Source organism: Corvus cornix, chromosome 12 (assembly GCF_000738735.6).
Source record: "Corvus cornix cornix isolate S_Up_H32 chromosome 12, ASM73873v5, whole genome shotgun sequence".
Lineage (NCBI taxonomy): Eukaryota > Metazoa > Chordata > Aves > Passeriformes > Corvidae > Corvus > Corvus cornix.
In genome coordinates, this window is record NC_046342.1 from 4,042,595 (window position 1) to 4,059,453 (window position 16,859).

The 16,859-nt window shown below is 40.2% G+C and overlaps 1 protein-coding gene and 1 long non-coding RNA gene across 14 annotated transcripts in view; one reads left to right on the forward strand and one right to left on the reverse strand.

The window, feature by feature from the left end:
* The window catches only part of LOC120410695, a 35,982-nt gene extending 27,599 nt beyond the window's left edge, over positions 1–8,383 (forward strand). For both annotated transcript variants that reach the window (XR_005603007.1, XR_005603008.1), the window contains exon 3: positions 7,247–8,383. This is a non-coding gene — a long non-coding RNA (uncharacterized LOC120410695). The remainder of the gene's footprint in view (positions 1–7,246) is intronic.
* Positions 1–16,859, reverse strand: part of DOCK3 (dedicator of cytokinesis 3) — a 185,444-nt gene that overhangs the window by 23,365 nt on the left and 145,220 nt on the right. For 10 of the 12 annotated variants that reach the window (XM_039559294.1, XM_039559298.1, XM_039559297.1 and 7 more), the window contains 8 exons: positions 15,207–15,292; positions 13,365–13,391; positions 13,151–13,246; positions 11,390–11,450; positions 10,819–10,912; positions 9,985–10,133; positions 5,254–5,340; positions 3,617–3,721 (listed from right to left, as the gene is read on the reverse strand). In XM_039559294.1, the coding sequence (XP_039415228.1) occupies positions 3,617–3,721; positions 5,254–5,340; positions 9,985–10,133; positions 10,819–10,912; positions 11,390–11,450; positions 13,151–13,246; positions 13,365–13,391; positions 15,207–15,292 (705 nt within the window). The remainder of the gene's footprint in view (positions 1–3,616; positions 3,722–5,253; positions 5,341–9,984; positions 10,134–10,818; positions 10,913–11,389; positions 11,451–13,150; positions 13,247–13,364; positions 13,392–15,206; positions 15,293–16,859) is intronic. The other 2 variants (XM_039559293.1, XM_039559302.1) reach the window with 1 other exon arrangement.

The window sequence follows — 16,859 nt, forward strand, 5'->3', positions numbered from 1 at the left end:
TGATGAATGAGGAGACTATTCCACTGATCTCTGAACAGCAAAATGCCTCTGATTCAGGCACACCCAACACTCAGTCTTTGTGGTACTTTCTTACCTGCTTTTCAGAAAAGGCACTATTTTTAATTGGACTATACTGAAACATATCAACTAAAACTTAAGTCACCAGCTTGGCTGTTCTATGCTGGGAAAGCTGCCGTCAAATGTAATTTACACCAGATGGATAAAAGTCCTGAGCATCTCATAGAGCAGAGGGAGATACATGTTTATCATTTTATCAGTTCTCCTTAGAAGTTGCAACAAACTGTTCACAAAAATCACTGCTTAATCACTGCTGTATTATCACAGCCATACAACCCAGCCCTGATCATGCTGAACAATACATGCTCAGGAACTCCCCTGTCTATAGTACAGTAATACAGAAAAGCTTTACCAAGAATTCTCAGTGGCCACTTAACAAATTCCCCTTCGGCCCTAAAAGCACTTTCCTCTTGATGAAGGAAATTTCATTTCTGCTAATAATGGAAAGCTGCATTTAGATATGACTCTTGAGGCATTAAACCATGTGTGCAGAGTTGTTGGATGCTTTTTGAGCAATTTCTAACTCTGAACAGCATGATACAAGATTTCTAAAGTCCTCAGTGTCATGATGATTGTATTCCAGTGTCTTAACCCTCACAAACCACGATTTTTATCAGTGTTAGTATCTCCTGGTGCAAGATCAATCAAGGCAGGCAAATTCTCTAATTCTGGTAGTTTAAACTCTCATACACACAATAACTAGAACAACAGGGAGGTTTTTCACCCCTATAAAACAATTAAAAAATCTAACAAACAAGAACAGCCCTTTATTTCTTGCATTTAGAAGCTGCAGTGTATTCAAGAATGTGCTTTTAATTGCTCTAGAAAAGGGATGTGGCCAAGCAGTTCTCGATCTTGTAGCAAAATCAAAGGGAAAGTAGCAAAACCAGATCATAAAACACAGCTAAGGAGTTCAGTTATCTTTGGCTTTGCATTTCAACTTTCTGGAAAGGATCTCATGTTCTCGCTGTGGCATGTGTCACTTTGTATGCATCAGTCACAGCAACCAATGGACTGGGAGAAGAATCACATGATGAATCTTGACAGTTCAGTCTGTAATGCTCAAACTTTGCAGCTACTATTAAATTTGGAGTGAGCCCATGTTTGAAGGTGAATCTCTTCATGACACTGACTGCTTTCTCTGTTTTAGCTTTTGATTGCAGCAATCTAGAAAACTGTAAGCCTATAAATAAAGTTATTGTGATTTTAAAAATAATGCCCTGAAAACACCTCAAAGCTAAATTTAATAAGACTTTCCAGACAGATGCCAACACAAGATCTCAAAATATGCCTTGTCACGCCTTACTTGAACTTCTGGTAGATGGAAGATATGGACAGTTTTAATTTAAATTTATTTATGTAGGAAGGCTAGAAATAGATGCAGAATTCACAGAAACATGAACAATGACTCTTCTAGACAAAGGGTCTTTAAAAATCAAAGATGTAGAAAGAAGTGATTATTTTCTGTCTTAAGCTATACAGCAATAGAAAAATACATGAGAAAAGGGCTTGGAGTTACTTGATCACTTTAAATCACTCCCGTATCCATTTGAAGATTTTAAATCCATGTAAATCTTTTTCTTCTTTAGAATAGCTGCTTCCAATCTCTTTACAGTGTGATCCATGCTGATGTGACTGCTAATGGGCTTAGTCCGTGCTCCACAATGTGTGTGCTGTATGGATCATTAGGCAGAGAAAGGAGGAGGATGACTTTTAATGAGATTGCTACATTAGTAATCTGCTATCAGAAGTACTGCTACCAAATATAATTGCAGAATTAACAAGGATTATAATTATGTACACTCGTGTTCGCTGGTAATGTCTCCAGCCAAGGATCCATGTTGTTACAGCACTTTGCAAAGACTCAGGGCTGAGCATGGGAAGCTCAAGCAGTGTTGAACACATTGGCCATGGAGGATCCCAGGTAAAGTGAGCATCCACAAGACAAAAACATGTCACTGACAGTAGTTCAGATGTTAGGAACGCTCATGTGCCATAATGACTTTGTTGTCACTCGCTGAAACATTTGTTGTTAGATATAAAAAAAGGAACTGTCAGTTTTCTCTGAAGATCTTCATGAAAGGGCAGCTCCTGGCTCACACTGTAGCACCTGTCCTTTCCTTGGATTCCTCTGCAGGGGTGTTCTACACACCCCTTCAGACTGCTGCATTCTAAATTCTATGAGGAGCAGCTGAGGGAGGAGGGGCTCAGACTGGAGAAAAGGAGACTCAGGGGGACCTTCTGACCCTCTACGACGCCCTGACAGGAAGTGGTAGCCAGGTGGGGACTGGGCTCTGCTCCCAGGGAACAAGGGACAGGAGGAGAGGAAACAGCCTCAAGCTGCACCAGGGGAACCCGTTCAGGCTGGACATCAAAAGAATTTCTTCATGGAAGAGGCTGTCAGGCATTGGAAGGGGCTGCCCAGGGGAGTGATGTAGTCACCATCCCTGGAGGTGTTCAAGATGTGGCACTTGGTGCCATGGTCTGGTTGACAAGGTGGTGATTGGTGAAAGGTTGGACTCTATGATCTTGGAGATCTTCTCCAGCCTAAATGATTCTGTGATTCTCTGATTCTGGCACTATTCACCTCCAAATAACATGAAGCCACCACTCTTTATCCACTGGTATTTCTTCTCCTTGGCTAATTTCAACTTACCTTTATTACCCCTGCCTGTGTTTCCATTAAAAGCCTGTAATTAAACCCCAATGTTGAAATCCTTGTTAAAAAAAACAACAAACAACTTCATAATCAGAGGGAAGCTTTCAAAATGGTGTGGCTTTGTGTGGCTTCATCCTGTGTACCTCGATTGGTGCCACCTCTTGTCAAACCATTCCTTCAAAGAGAACACAAACCGTGCACCTCCAGTCCTTGAAAGCTTCCAGTTACCTTGTCCTGTCACATTCGATGGCATCTGCCATCAATTTGCAGGCAGCTCTTGGAGCAGTTGTCAGATTATATTCCTTCCCTGCTCTAAACTAGCAACAAGACATTGTATAAACAAATACCCATTTAAAGTCTGATTCCTCATTAGGAAAAGAAGAAAATTTCACTTTTTAAATGGATTGGTACACCAGCAGACAATGAGCTCCAAGTGAGGACATGGCCAAAGAAGCTGTTTGGCTTTTTGTTGAAGAGAGGAAATTTTCACTTGCACTTAGCATAAGAGTCATCAGGCTGGGATTAGAATTCTGTCAAGTGAGACTTTTTTGAAGTGTGATAATTTGAGATGATGAAAATTAGTTGTAATGACCCAACATTGCTGCAATACAGCATTTTGCTTAATATAGAGGCAATTTGTGCTGCATCTGCAGATCACCAAAAATTCACAGCAGCGTGAGTCAAATTTCTGATCTCTGTTCCCAAGAACATTCCCAGTGGACTGCATCCTTCAGTTCAGCCAGAAAACTGTTTTTATTTGTGTAGGCGTAAAAAAATATGCTGAATGCTAGACATCGAATCTCCAAAACAAAAATACAAAGCCTTAACAGCTTCTCTGAGCCTGGTCACTTTGTCACATTCTGTATAAGTTTGGCTTACCCGCAGGAAAAATGGGAATTTTCGACCATAAAAACCAACTCTGAAAAACTCCGGTTCTAAGCGCTGCTGTTCCATGATATTGTCATAATAGGTAGCTTCCATTTTCTGTGGAGGAAAGAGATAGCTGCTATCAGACCCTTAAAGCTGCACTTAAAACATTAACATCTCAAGACTCATTAAAATATCACCTTACTCTTTTACCCCCACAATTTTTTATGAAAAGACCAAAATTATGTTAAAGATAAAAATTATTAATTAAACCAGTTGACGTGGTGGAACAGACTAGAATATCACCATACTCATTTTACATTTTGGGAGATGACATATGAATTTTTCCTGGTTTAGCTTATTTTAAATTAAACAGGTCTTGCATGTAATTTTCTTTGCATTGCAGAATTAATAGCAAAGCTGAGATTAAGATCCATATTGCCTGGCTCACAGTGTCCTATTCTCTCCTACAGATCAAAATCCATACCACTGCCTGGAAAATTACATCTAATTGGGTTTGCCTTAATTGAGTTGAGGGGCATGAAAAAGGATAAAACGAAATTAAATCTTGTACAGCTCTCTGCACCAGAAGATTTAACATGGAAGAAAAAGGCAGTGGAAAAGAGGAAAAGGACTTTTCTCTAGTTCCAATAACTAGTTTTGTGGCTCAGTTGAAAGGCTCACACGAATTTCACCGTAGCAAGAAGACAGCTCTTGAAGGAGAAAAACCAGTTTGACACCACTGCTTCCATGCAGAGAACCCTAACTTGCAATATTGCATCCTGGTTTGTGCTCAGTTCCCACACACATTAACTCCTTTTCTAGAAAGGAGAAGGGCCCAAAGTCATTGCAAGAAGCATCAAGGAATGTGGTGGTGATGTGAATGGCAGAGAGTGCACAGCCAAGCTGGTCATGTGCTCTCTTTGGAGCCACTTTGGAGAAAACAGGTTCTTCAGAAGTGCAGTTTATCAGACCTTGTCAGACAGGTGTCTTCAGATAAAAATAAACTGGACTTTTTAAAAAGATAATTTAAACCACTGTGTTTATCCATGCAGTATAAATCTCAAATTTGGATACATGTATGCTACCCCAGGGGACAGGTGGAGATGAACTATTTTCATATTCAGAAAGTTTTTAAATAACAACAGGATCTTCAGCTTTTTCTGATTAACACATGATGCTGCAAATGTGCCCTGATTTCATCATGTTTGGTTGTACCAGAGGACCAGATCCTTGTAAACTGATAAGAATGCCATAAACATTTGCCTTCTTCATTCTTTCTCTCTTGTTCATCTTATCTCACTGAGGCACAAGCTGTCCTTGATTCTTTTAGAATTAAAATGAAATATGTATTAAAAAAGATAGTATTTTATGCAAGAATATATGTAAATATGCAATAGCAAGCCCAGCTCCTGTGTGTGCGTGCTGTCTCCATATACTCACGGGATTTTACTGCTACCAGACTTTGGAATTATTTCAGTGGACCTACAAAGTCATCAATATGAATCAATGGCAAGGAGTCACTGTGACTGCATGGAGCTCTAAAAGGAATGTGGTTGTTTTCTAAATTCAGAATGCACTGACAGGAGAGCAAAGTGCTCTGGGGAATGATATAAGAGACTGCAAGAAGCGAAGGTGCTGCCACTTACCCGGATCCAGCTGAGGCTCTGGTAATCATAGAGACTCTCGTACTGGATGGCCAGTTCTCGGCACAGCGGGATGCCGAACTCCCAGCTCTGCGGGGCCAAAGCAAATCACACTCACAGCAAACACAATGCTACTACTGCCAGTTCAGCTGAGAGGAATATGGAAACTCAGTTCGGGGAATTCATTTGGTATGAAATGGCAGAGATTAGATGTGAAAATGCAATGCGATGAAACCATTTCCATTAAATAGCAGATCAGTTCCTTCTAAAAGATGGGAACAGAAGCATATGTTCCGTGGAAATTACACACACATACTGCTTGTTCTGACAGTTCATTTATGAGACTGCGAACTTATCTGGAGAAAGATAATAAAACTAACAATTTTTCTTCTTGCTAGACACCCCTTCAACCCACCCCCAACAGCTCCTTTGCTTCCTGCACTAGAACTCCTTGGAGTACAGAGTTAGGGCTTGGCTCCCCAGCAAAGCACTCCCCTTCCCAGGCTGTTCCTTCCCACTGAAAGCACAAACTCTCAGGCAGTGGGAACACTGCAACACACAGACAAAACATCCTCAGAACTGACCTGCATTACTGCAGTAAGTCAATATCCATATTCAAAAAGCCACACTCATTTCTTAAGCTCCCAATCCCACACAATAAATCTCTCCTAGCACACCATACACATCATCCGTGAGATCAGGAGGGAGAGACCCACTTTGGGCACACCCACACAGAGAAAGACTCTCCTGTTACCTCAAGGGGCTTTTTAGAGAGCTTGTTTTACACTGAAATCTCCTCTTCCATCACCTTTTACCTGCACAGAGTGGAAGCCTTTTTGGGGAGTGGCTGTTTCTTACCATGCTTATGGTAAAGGATTTAGAACACCAAGGTCTCAGTTGAACCTTTACTGAGGATTAATTTTTATTACGCATTACTGGGCTAATTTGCCAGTTGTTTTACTTGGGACCCTGCTGTAGTGAAAACAAAATTAACGTGTGAGTTAGACTATCACCTTAAGTTTTAAGAATATTAATAGCAATATTGTAAATTACTGGTAAGTCATTAACAGCAATTATGTAAAATACTAGCTCTTAATATGGAAACAGTTTTTCTGGCTACATGTACCTTCACATAAAAAAGTGAATCTCTGGATTGATTTAATGTATGAGGTACTTTACAGTGTTTCCCTTTAGTACTTTACAGTGTTTCCCTTTAGGCCCACATTTGTAGTGTCTGTTCTATCATCCTTACTGCAACTCTTTAGCTTCAGTTAATTACAAAAACTTCAGTAAAAACTTGCTAAATAAAAAATTGTATCAGAATCAATTTGGATATTCTAATAGTATTTGTAGTTTGGGAGAACGGGAGGCCTGAGATTTATTTAGATCAAAACAATAGATACAAAAGAAAGGAACTGAAAGACCAGTTTCTTGACTGCTCTGAATATTACTGAGGTATCTGTGATCTCGAATTAACAGGATTTTTGCCATGGGTTGTCAAAGCCCATGACACACAAATGGATGCACTGAACTGGGATCAACAATAGTCAGTTAAGTGTTTGTATTTGCAAACTCAAACACCACTGCATTTTTTATAGGTTGCAGCATTCTTCACAGAGATACTAGATACAGATTTTCAGTCCTCAGCTGATCTATGTTCACTTGAAAGGATGGAAAAGAAAAGTCTCTTCTAAAAAATCTGGCCAGGAATAAATGGCTTTTTTTCCACAGAGGGTTTGAGCAGTCTTACTTCCAAATGGGATGCTGTGACTAAAGCCTACCTAACTCTCTAATCTGTGTTCTGGACAGAAGCAGAAAGCTCGCTGGCTGTTTTCCCTCCAGGTGATCTGAGGGATGTAACCTTTTCATGCTCCTTTTCTGATGTCAATTAAATTAACAACATGTAACCACATCTGATTTCTCTTTATACCACCTCTTCTACATGTACCTTGATACCATTCCTGTCATCCTAACTCAGGCTCTTTCTTTGTTTCAGTTTCCACACCAAGAAATTCCACTGTGCTACCTGAGTATTCTGCGGATACAAGTCGAGCTAGAGAAGTGAAGAAAAACAATACACAGGTAACTCCCTAAAGAGAAAGGGGTTTGTAGATACTTGAAAGGAAAAGGAATGAATGGATATCCAAGCCACTGGAGCTTCAGTTTTAAAATCTGTGATGTTAATGAGCAACATCTTCACAGTGTAGATATTTAATATGCAATTCCATGGAACATGCAAGCGTCACTTCCCTCTTCAAATAACTTCCTTATGTCTCCAGTGGTAATTTCCCTCATTAGTGCTTTCTGTTCTGCTGACCTCTGATGTGTTTGCATGTTGTGTATTACTTGAAAGCCACATTCATAGGACATTTATTGCAGCGTTCTCCTATGGCACCAGCAACTCCCAGCTGACTGCACAGAAGGGGGCACAGGTAGAGACAATCAACCCTTCTGAATGCCAGCCGTTATTTACTTACATCTCGATGTGCAGATTTCTTTTGGAAATGATTCCCATGAGGGTACACAAGAGAAATGATTTCGAGTGTTGGGTATGGAGCACATGATCAAAAATGAAGTGCTTTGGAAACACTGCTCTGGGTCTCTGTGCCCCCTTGGCTGGCACTAAGGACAACAGACCCTGCAGTGCCATGGTGGGAGCTGGTCAGAATTGTCAGTTAATAAATTAAGCAGTGAACTGGACAGAAAAGGGTTGTGTAGTTTTTGAGCTATTGCTGTGCAGAAACATGATCAGTCAGGTTCAAACCGTTCCATTCACAGATGTCTTTTACTAGAGAACTTTTGAGTTTTAACAGACAAAATCGTAACTGCGGATTAAAAATATCTTCATTTTAAGTTATGTACTTGCACACGCTGCCAGCTGAGCCATAAACCAATTCACAGCCTGGCAGAAATCAGCTGGAAGGGGCACATGACCAGTGAAGGCTAAAAAGGCTTTGGAACACCACGTTCTTTCCCAGCACAGGGCTGCTGCTGACGCTGCTGAGGGTGGGAGTCACTCAGTTCTGCACCCACTGCAGCACCCCAGGCCTGCCATGGGCTGTGCCACTGGCGTATCACAAGACACTCTTGTGGCCAGTTTTCCTCCCACTCCTGTGCTGAGAAAATTTTCCTATTAACAAATGCAGAATTTTTCCACCCTTTACACTCTGCCTTGACACCCTCACTTGGTGGAAGGGCCAGGAGCAGCCTGAGAAATGGAACTGGAAGGACAACAACAAACCCCACTCTGCAGGACCTGAGGAGGGGCCATCTCAGGATAGTGCAGAAAGCAGCTGTCAGACACAAGTAGAGGGAAGCAGGTTTCTTCCATTCCCTGAGCTGCTCCCTGTCGCACAGCAAGAGTGCCGAAAAGGAGGATTTGGCTTCTCAGTATCTTTCACTTCCACAGTCTGAGTGGCACACACACTGCTTAAGTGGATTATTTAATCATTCAGCTACCATTTGTAATAAAGGAGGATTAAAACACAAATCAAGTAACTCCAAAAACATCCAGTGGGGAGAAAACCTCAAGAGGTTAACACTTTATATAATCTTTTAGGAGTTTTATAGCCTAATTACATCAGTCAATTTTTACTCTCCTTCACTGTGTATATGGATTCCCTGTTTTTGTCAAAAATAAATGCTCACTTGTTTTCCATAGGGTCTCTGTCATCTTTGTCTACTCAGACAGTACAGTACTGCAGTATTTGCACAAGCCAGTAATTTATTTTTAAGTGCAGTCTGAAAACCCCTGAAAATTTCTGAAATGAGAGAACCATATGCAGTGTTGTCACAAAAGAGCAACTCTGGCAGACACACAAAAAAAAAATCTTAATCACTTCCTCATAAATGGACTGTTTCTTCCTTCACACAGGAATCTGACTTTTCCAGGTTCTGTAGAGAATGTTTCTGCCATATGCAACTCCCTATTACCAGGACTAGGAAAGAATTATCTGCAGTGGCAGTCCCATATGAACCAACTCACATCACAGGCAAAATGAACCCCGAGGCACGCATACAGATGTTATCTCCCAAGAACATGAGCTGTAGGAATTTTCCTACAAAAGGGAAAAATTCGAAAATACTCTTAACAGGTGACGTCACTTTTAAGTTTCACCTCTGAAATGTTCCCAAAACACCATGACACAAGGGACTAAAACATCTAGCTCTGCAGTAATTGAAAAAAAAAATATAATTAACTGTAGGAAACCCATACTCAATATATGAAATTGAAATGGATTGATTTTCTTCTTGTGCAGTGGATGGAACTGCACTTTAATTGAAAATCGCTTTAAAATAAGTGACACTGAAAGGACTTAAATCTTTTTCAATAAAGAGACTTTGCCTGCTATTTCATTGTGTAGGTTAAGCACAAAACAAGTCCTCAAGTGAGTCATAGCACAGCAGTTTACATAGATGGCTACCAAATGCAATCCCACCCCCCAAAAGCTGAGGAACCGGCATTCTACCATCAGCTGATCCAGTGCTTGGTTTAAAGGTTTAAAAATGTTTTGGTGTTTGTCCTGTTGGCCTCCCTAACCCGTTCCAAATGCCATACATAATGAAATACCTTTTCTCATCTGTTTTTTTGTCCAGAGAGCCAATTTGTCATGTTATAAACCCTTTTGATACAAATTTACTTCCAGACTACTACACTGAGATAATGGCTTGCAAGCCCTAAGTCAGTCAGGAAAAGGGAAGGAAGCTGCTGGAAGAGAGAAGAAGTTGGCATACCTTCCCTTTGTTGAAGTAATGGATAATCTTACGGCACAGACCTTCCTTACGTTGCCACTCTGACTGAGATGGGTAATGCAGGAACTCTCTCAGAGGTCTGTCCTCCCACTGGAGCAACTCACAGTACAAAAGCAAAGTGAATGCAGCCTCTGTAGGAAAGGCAGTTATGGAACACTGAATCAATGACAGCAAATCAACACAGCCAATACTGAAAGGTCACAGACCTGCTTCTGAAACAGTCTGTGATTTCTGATTTATGGTTTGAGAAAAAAACCTCGAGTCTTAGAAGACCATTAAATTATTCAATTACTTAAAATAGCAGCACATGATTTTTAGGTACAAATCTGTCAAGTTTCTTTTTACCAGCTACTTGATTTAAATTCACAGTCCCATGTTCAGATCTGTAACTAGATTTGGGGCACGGCTGTAAACAGAGCTTGGACAACACAGCATTAGAGTCCATACACGTTCCAGTGTTCCCTCAGGACTGCAATGCAAGGAAATATGACAAGTGATAATATAATGGTGGTTTTGCTAATCTTCCTCTAAATTTCATTCTGCTGTTGTGATATTTTTTTTTTGATCCATCTTCTTCAAAGAACACTTTAATGTAAAATTTGGAGTGTAATGCAATAATCATATGGTCCTGCAGGCAAAACCAGACAGTATTTAACTTGAGGGAAGAAGCTGGGCCTCAGCTTCTTGCCTTCCCAACTGCCATAACTGATTCATGCAAATTTTTTCCAAAAGAATGAACCAGATATTATATAACATTGGGAGAGTTAAAAAATGTCACAAGGATTTCAAGCAGACTGTGGGGAATGTCTCCCTCACCTGTGTAGTTCTCAGCCTGCAGGTGCATGTCACACAGCTTGTGGATATAGCGGATGTACATCTCCTCCTTGTTAATCTCAGATTTGTAGAAATTCTGTGAAAGAAAAACCAGAGTTGTTACTCTTGGGACTCTCCCTTCAAGCACTCAGTAGCATCTGTGCATGTGCAAAGTTATTGAAAAGAGAACACATTCTTATTGGGGAAGAAAAGTAATAATTCTTTTCATATTCACACTGATCTAACCCACTCATTTTATCATGGCATGATTTTTTTTCAAAATGAAGGTAGTCAAAAGCTGAAAGAAGAGGTGGGAGAGGTTGTAGAACCTCTGTCACAGGGATACACAGAACTCAGCTGGACACAGCCCTGAGGAGCCTGACCTACCTGGCCCTGATTTCAGCAGCAAGTCGGACCAGAGCCTCCAGAGGATCCCCACAATCCTCATCCTTCTCTTCCAGTGCTTGGATTCTGAAGCTACAGTTGCCTGACACAGATTCCTATCCCAGCCTTTCCCATCCCAGTTTCTACAACATTGCACAGTATCACAAAGAGATAAAGGAAACATCTTTACCATAAGGTTAACAGTGCAGCCGATTTTCTTGTTTTCTGTTTCATCTCCTTTCATACAGTCCCTAAGAAAGCAGAGCAATGTTGAAACAAACATCTGCAAAAACAGTCCTTTTAAAATAAATCTGAAGTTATCGTATCTTCCAGAGTTTCCCTGGATGACAAACAACAGATAATCATATACTTCATTTAATAAAGTTCCTCTAAGAAAACTTTCCATATTACAGCTTAAATGATGTGAGAACTGAGTGTCCCCTTACACATTTGCATCTGAGAACAAACACCTGAAATGACTGTTCCTTCATTTATTACAAGAACCTGAATAAAAATCAGACAACAGTGGTCAAAAATAATCTGAATGCAAGATCTACTATAAAAGTAAAAAACTCCTATTTATCCAGATGTAAACATTTAGTCCTAGTCAAAGGGTTGGCTTCCATAAATGCAGCTCTGCAGTGTGGTGTGGCACACTGAAAGGTACAACCTGAGGGATTTAGACTAGATTTCTAACTTTTGTATAGGTAAGTTAAATCACAAAATTTATCTTTAGTTTCTGGAATATTTTAGACATCATTTCTATTCAAACAGTACAAAGGATTAAATTTTTAAAGCAGTGACACAGCAAACTTATCTTGAGAACTACTACAGCTTCCAACTGGCAGTTGGTCTCTAAAAGAGATGCCTGTGTATTTCCAAATTCCAGTGCCACATTCCAGTTCCCTGTTCTGTTCTGGGAATGACAAATCTGCTGCAGATTGAAAATCAATTAAAAAACTGGTATGTGTTTCTCAATTAAGCATGGAAATGTGTATCTGTGTGTCAAAGCTGCCTTGCTGGCAGCTGTTTATCATTAAAAAACAAAAACCCAAAACCACATGACACCCCCCACCTTGCCCCCCCACCAAAAGACCCCCAAGCAGCTCCCCTGCATTCCCTTTAAATGTGTCTCCAGTACCTGGTTGTGCACAGTAGTTGTAGAGCAGTTGTTGCCAGGAAAAAACCAAGAGATTGGATCAAGGTGGTAGGGATAACAAAAAGAACAAACTAAAAAGCACAGAAAAGGATTTGGGACTGCAGAACACCCAGGCTAGTCAGAGGGTTTCACCTCTAATGAGCAGAAGCAGAAGAAAAACCTATTTGAACTCTTGTCAGTACGCTAAAGATAGAAATATCTGGGGCAGTTCTATATAGGTTCAAATTGTCTATTATTAAAAAAAACCCCTCTGAGTGTGTGTGTATATATAAATCTAAAGTTAAAATATTTCCTTCTAACTAAGTCAAAGCTCAGCTGCATTGACACAACAGTCCTGCAAACTTCAGTTCAAAACTATACCAAGGCTGCCTAATTTATAGTGAAATCTTGCCCATGGGCCACCAGCTGATGTGTCAGAGTTCCCAGATGGAAGTTCTCCAGCTCTGCATGAGGCATTCAGCATGCCTTGGTTCAGTGTGGCTTTGGGGATCACTCTTGCATTGAGCATCTATTTTGCTAAATTAGGTGAGATCATTTCAGTGATAGAAGGAATTAATGTTTTAGCAACCCAAATAAACCTTAGTACAAAACTATCAGGAATGAGCACACAAGAATGAGAATAAGGGCTCTGGAGATGAGGATTTGGGATGTTTGGCTCAGAACCCAGCAGTGATGAATTAGTCTTTCATGTATGCAGCTTGATAGTCAATAAAAATATTCCCTGTAGGAATTTGGTACCATGTCTTTCCAGACTTCTTATGCTTAGAACATGTTATTGCTGGTGCCAGATACCTGTAGTCGAGCAGACGCTCCATGAGACGAGTGACCGATGTGACAAAGGAGATTCCAGTCTCCCGCCAAGTTTCCTGCTCAATCTTCTCCAGCAAACTGGAGATGGAAAGACAGCAGGTGAGGCTTCCAGGGAAATGGTACAGTGCATGCAGACTGATACAGACAGCTTGGTTTCTCCCTCATAAAACAAATTCCAGAAGAATTACTATCTTACCTGGGATAAGGCCCAAAGAGTTGGGTTCTACTCCAGGCAGCATGAAGCAAAGACAAGGAAATTACAGAACTGACAGGAGAAGGGAAAATATCCTCACATTGCCATTTAACAGATATGAAAAAAACCAACACTCATGGCAGTACTTGATTCCCACATTACTACCTGTAGCTTAAATACTGCTAGCAGCAGTCAGAAACTGAAAAGGAGTCCAAACCTACTGCAAGTATTTCTTCTTTGCTCATCCCTCCAAAAACTTTCATCTCTAACCAGCAACCAAGGAACCCTGAATCACAATGTAGTTAAACTGGAAATAAAAGCAGTCTGCTCCTGCCTAGCATAGACAATACAGTGAGCACCCATCTCACACAGTGAAGGAAGAGAGAAGGCTGGAATGAGAACAATAAACATTGTGTTTAAAAAGTGAAGAAAGAAAGCAAATTTACATGCCAGTTTCCTGAAACTGGATTTCCAGTCAAAGAACTTGCCACTTCTGGGAAAGAAATTCTTTTGGGCGTCACATCCTCTGAAGAAGCAAACTCTTCAGTACTGGGATGATTCACAGCTGAGGGAGCCAATTCCCTTTTCAGCAGTAGAGTTGAGACAGTAGAATTCAGGGTCAACTGTTTTTTTCACACAGCATTTACTAATTTATGGAATTTTTTCCTCAAGTTGTTTCCTCATATTGTTCTCAGACAAGTCAGTGGCACATATAAACTAAATGGTTGCTGGCATTCCAGGCTGTGTTTCTTGGTAATACATCCAATCACTATCATCTAAAAATGAGTAAAAAGCTACAACCCTTGAATTCTTAACATTTCAGGTAACAAATGTCTTCAACTGGGGCAAAGGCACACTATTCCTCCTGCCAGGCGAATTATAAAAAGAATAGATATTTCCTTTCCTTTATCCCTGAAACAGACTTACATATCTGTACACATAAGATCCAAGACTTCCCAAGGCTGAATATACACAAATCCAAAGTGAATACATTTCCATACTTCCTGAGGATAAGCACATGGGATGGGCAGGCTTATCTAGCTTGAAATGAATGAATGTGCAATTGCAAATTCAGAAATAGAATTATTGGCCCCAGCAAAACAAAGGTTTATGGCTCAAACAGCCGGTGTGCTATTAGGGGCCATGTAAAATTGTCTGGAATATATGGCTAAAATTCTGGTAATGATCCCTCTGGCTCACTGGACTATTAAAAAATTTGGGTTAAGGGCTCTGGACTGTCAGGAGTTCAAAATAATTCCTTTTGAAATAAACTAGAAACACTCGAAATGAAATTTGGGGACAGATCAGTAATCAAAGGTAGTGAAGTGTAAAGTCAGACATGAAATCCTCAAGTTTATCCTTCTGAGTATGATTGTTGGTGTGAAGGGAAGTGGAAATACAGTGTCCCAATGGACTCTGGAGGAAGCAACTGGCAACTGTTGAGCCAACCAAAACATGGCCTTCAAAAATAGGAGGAAACAAAGGAAAATGCTGAGGAAAATCTCCTTTGCTCTAACATAGCCTGACTCTGTAGACAGTGCACTGTGTCTCTCAACAATCTCACTCACTGTTATCAAAAGAGAGGGGCCCTGGCTCCTCCAGCAAATGAATTTTTGATAGGAGGATGATAACCTGTGCAGCCCTTTATGAGGTGTCACAGAGAGAAGACAAAGAAGAATTTAGGTCTCTCTATTATTTTCAGCATTACTTCGCTGAGCCATTCCATGGAAACCTGCCAGGAAGCCCTTTCCTGCCCTCCCCAAAGATCTGTGGCTGTACAGATCAGTGCCCAGACTCTTGCAATGGCCCTGCACAACACAAGGAGCATGAACTGGCAAAGCTTACAGCAGGCTGAAGAGTTCCCTGTAGTTCTCATCACCTTTTCCTTCGGACACCAGGCTGTCCAGCTTGTCAATCAACTCAGCTTCCACCTGCAGGAAGAAGCAACCAAATCCATCACTCAGAAACACTTCCAATGAACCAGTACATCAGGTAAACTGGATCCCGAACTACAACAGAATATCCAGCACCACTGCTGTGCTGTGGTGATTCTGCTGGTGGGTAATTGGTTTGCAATCACCCAGACATCATTATATTGGAAGATTATTTGTTCATTAAACCCCCCTTTTTAAGCTTCTCTGTGATTATATGACACTTCTGCTTTTTCTTTCACTTATGTAAAACGCCACACCAGCATCATTATGTTCCTCTTACAAAGATTTTTAATACTTATTAATTCCCACCCTAAATATCAAATGTGATATCAGATATTCTGATAAAATTGATTCAAGTGCAGAAATCAACATATGTAACATTAAACAAAACAATTTCGTGTAGTCTGAAATCTTGCAGAAAACACGGTTTCACTACTAGTGAAGACAGAGGCTTCTAAAGGCTGAAACTATTTGCAGAAATATGGCTTACTTTTATTTAAATACAAGCATAGTTTGAGCTTCTCTATGTTTTTCAGCTGCCAAATTGCAAAGGAGGAAAGGATGGGAAGGAAAAGCAAATCAGCCAGTAGCACACAAATGGACTTGGTGCTCTTGCTGCTGAAATCATTAAAGGGAGACCTGATTTCATTCCTGAATCAGACTGTATTGTTATCCAGCCTTGCTGAAAAAACAACCTTGTTAAAACATGAACTACTGAAGAGAATTAAAAAGCGCTTGAATGAATTTTCAGGGGTTTTATATTTTCTGACAAACAACTGAATATTCAAAAGGTGAAGAGAAGCTCACAGTTAAGGAAACCCTCCCCCTTTGTTTGTGATCTACAGTGACAACAGAAATCCGTAATGCCTGTGTCCAGCTACCCAGCATTATACTGGAAAGCAAATAACTCCCTGGTCCCAGCAGAAAATGTTAATGAGGTTTATTATCTCTTGTGGTATTTAACTGTATATTTCATTCTCACTAATACAGATGATTATTTTGTCTTTGACCTCAGAAAGTTACAATATATGCTTCATAAAACAGTGTGGAGATTTGCTCGTAATTTAAGAAATATTCTTGGAGCTGTAGTTTAGAATACATTAGTGAGTATAAAAATTAAATGAAGATTATGAAGAGTGCATCTTGATACAGAAAATATAAATAGGCCCAGAAACTCAAAGGTGACTGTAAGTGCTTATTACTGTAAATTCCAGAGAAAGACTGTTCTATTGTTACGCTAAAACAGGTGGAAAGAGGACTATGATCAAAATGCTATTGCAATAATAATAATAGTAAATAATAACAATCATAGTGATCACGGGAGCTGAAGAGGAAGAAAAACAAGCTCCTGATAATACTTTTCCACACAGCCTTTAATAGATCAGGTTATGGGAAAGGTCTGCTATTCTCCTGGAATGATAGATTAGATCTGGCATTTTAATGACTCTGCAAATAATTAATCACATGAATTATGATAATTTAATGGTGATTTACTCCTTCAGAGCACTTCTCTGCAGACACTTGCCCTCAGTATTGCTCCAGCACAATGACAATGAAACACTCA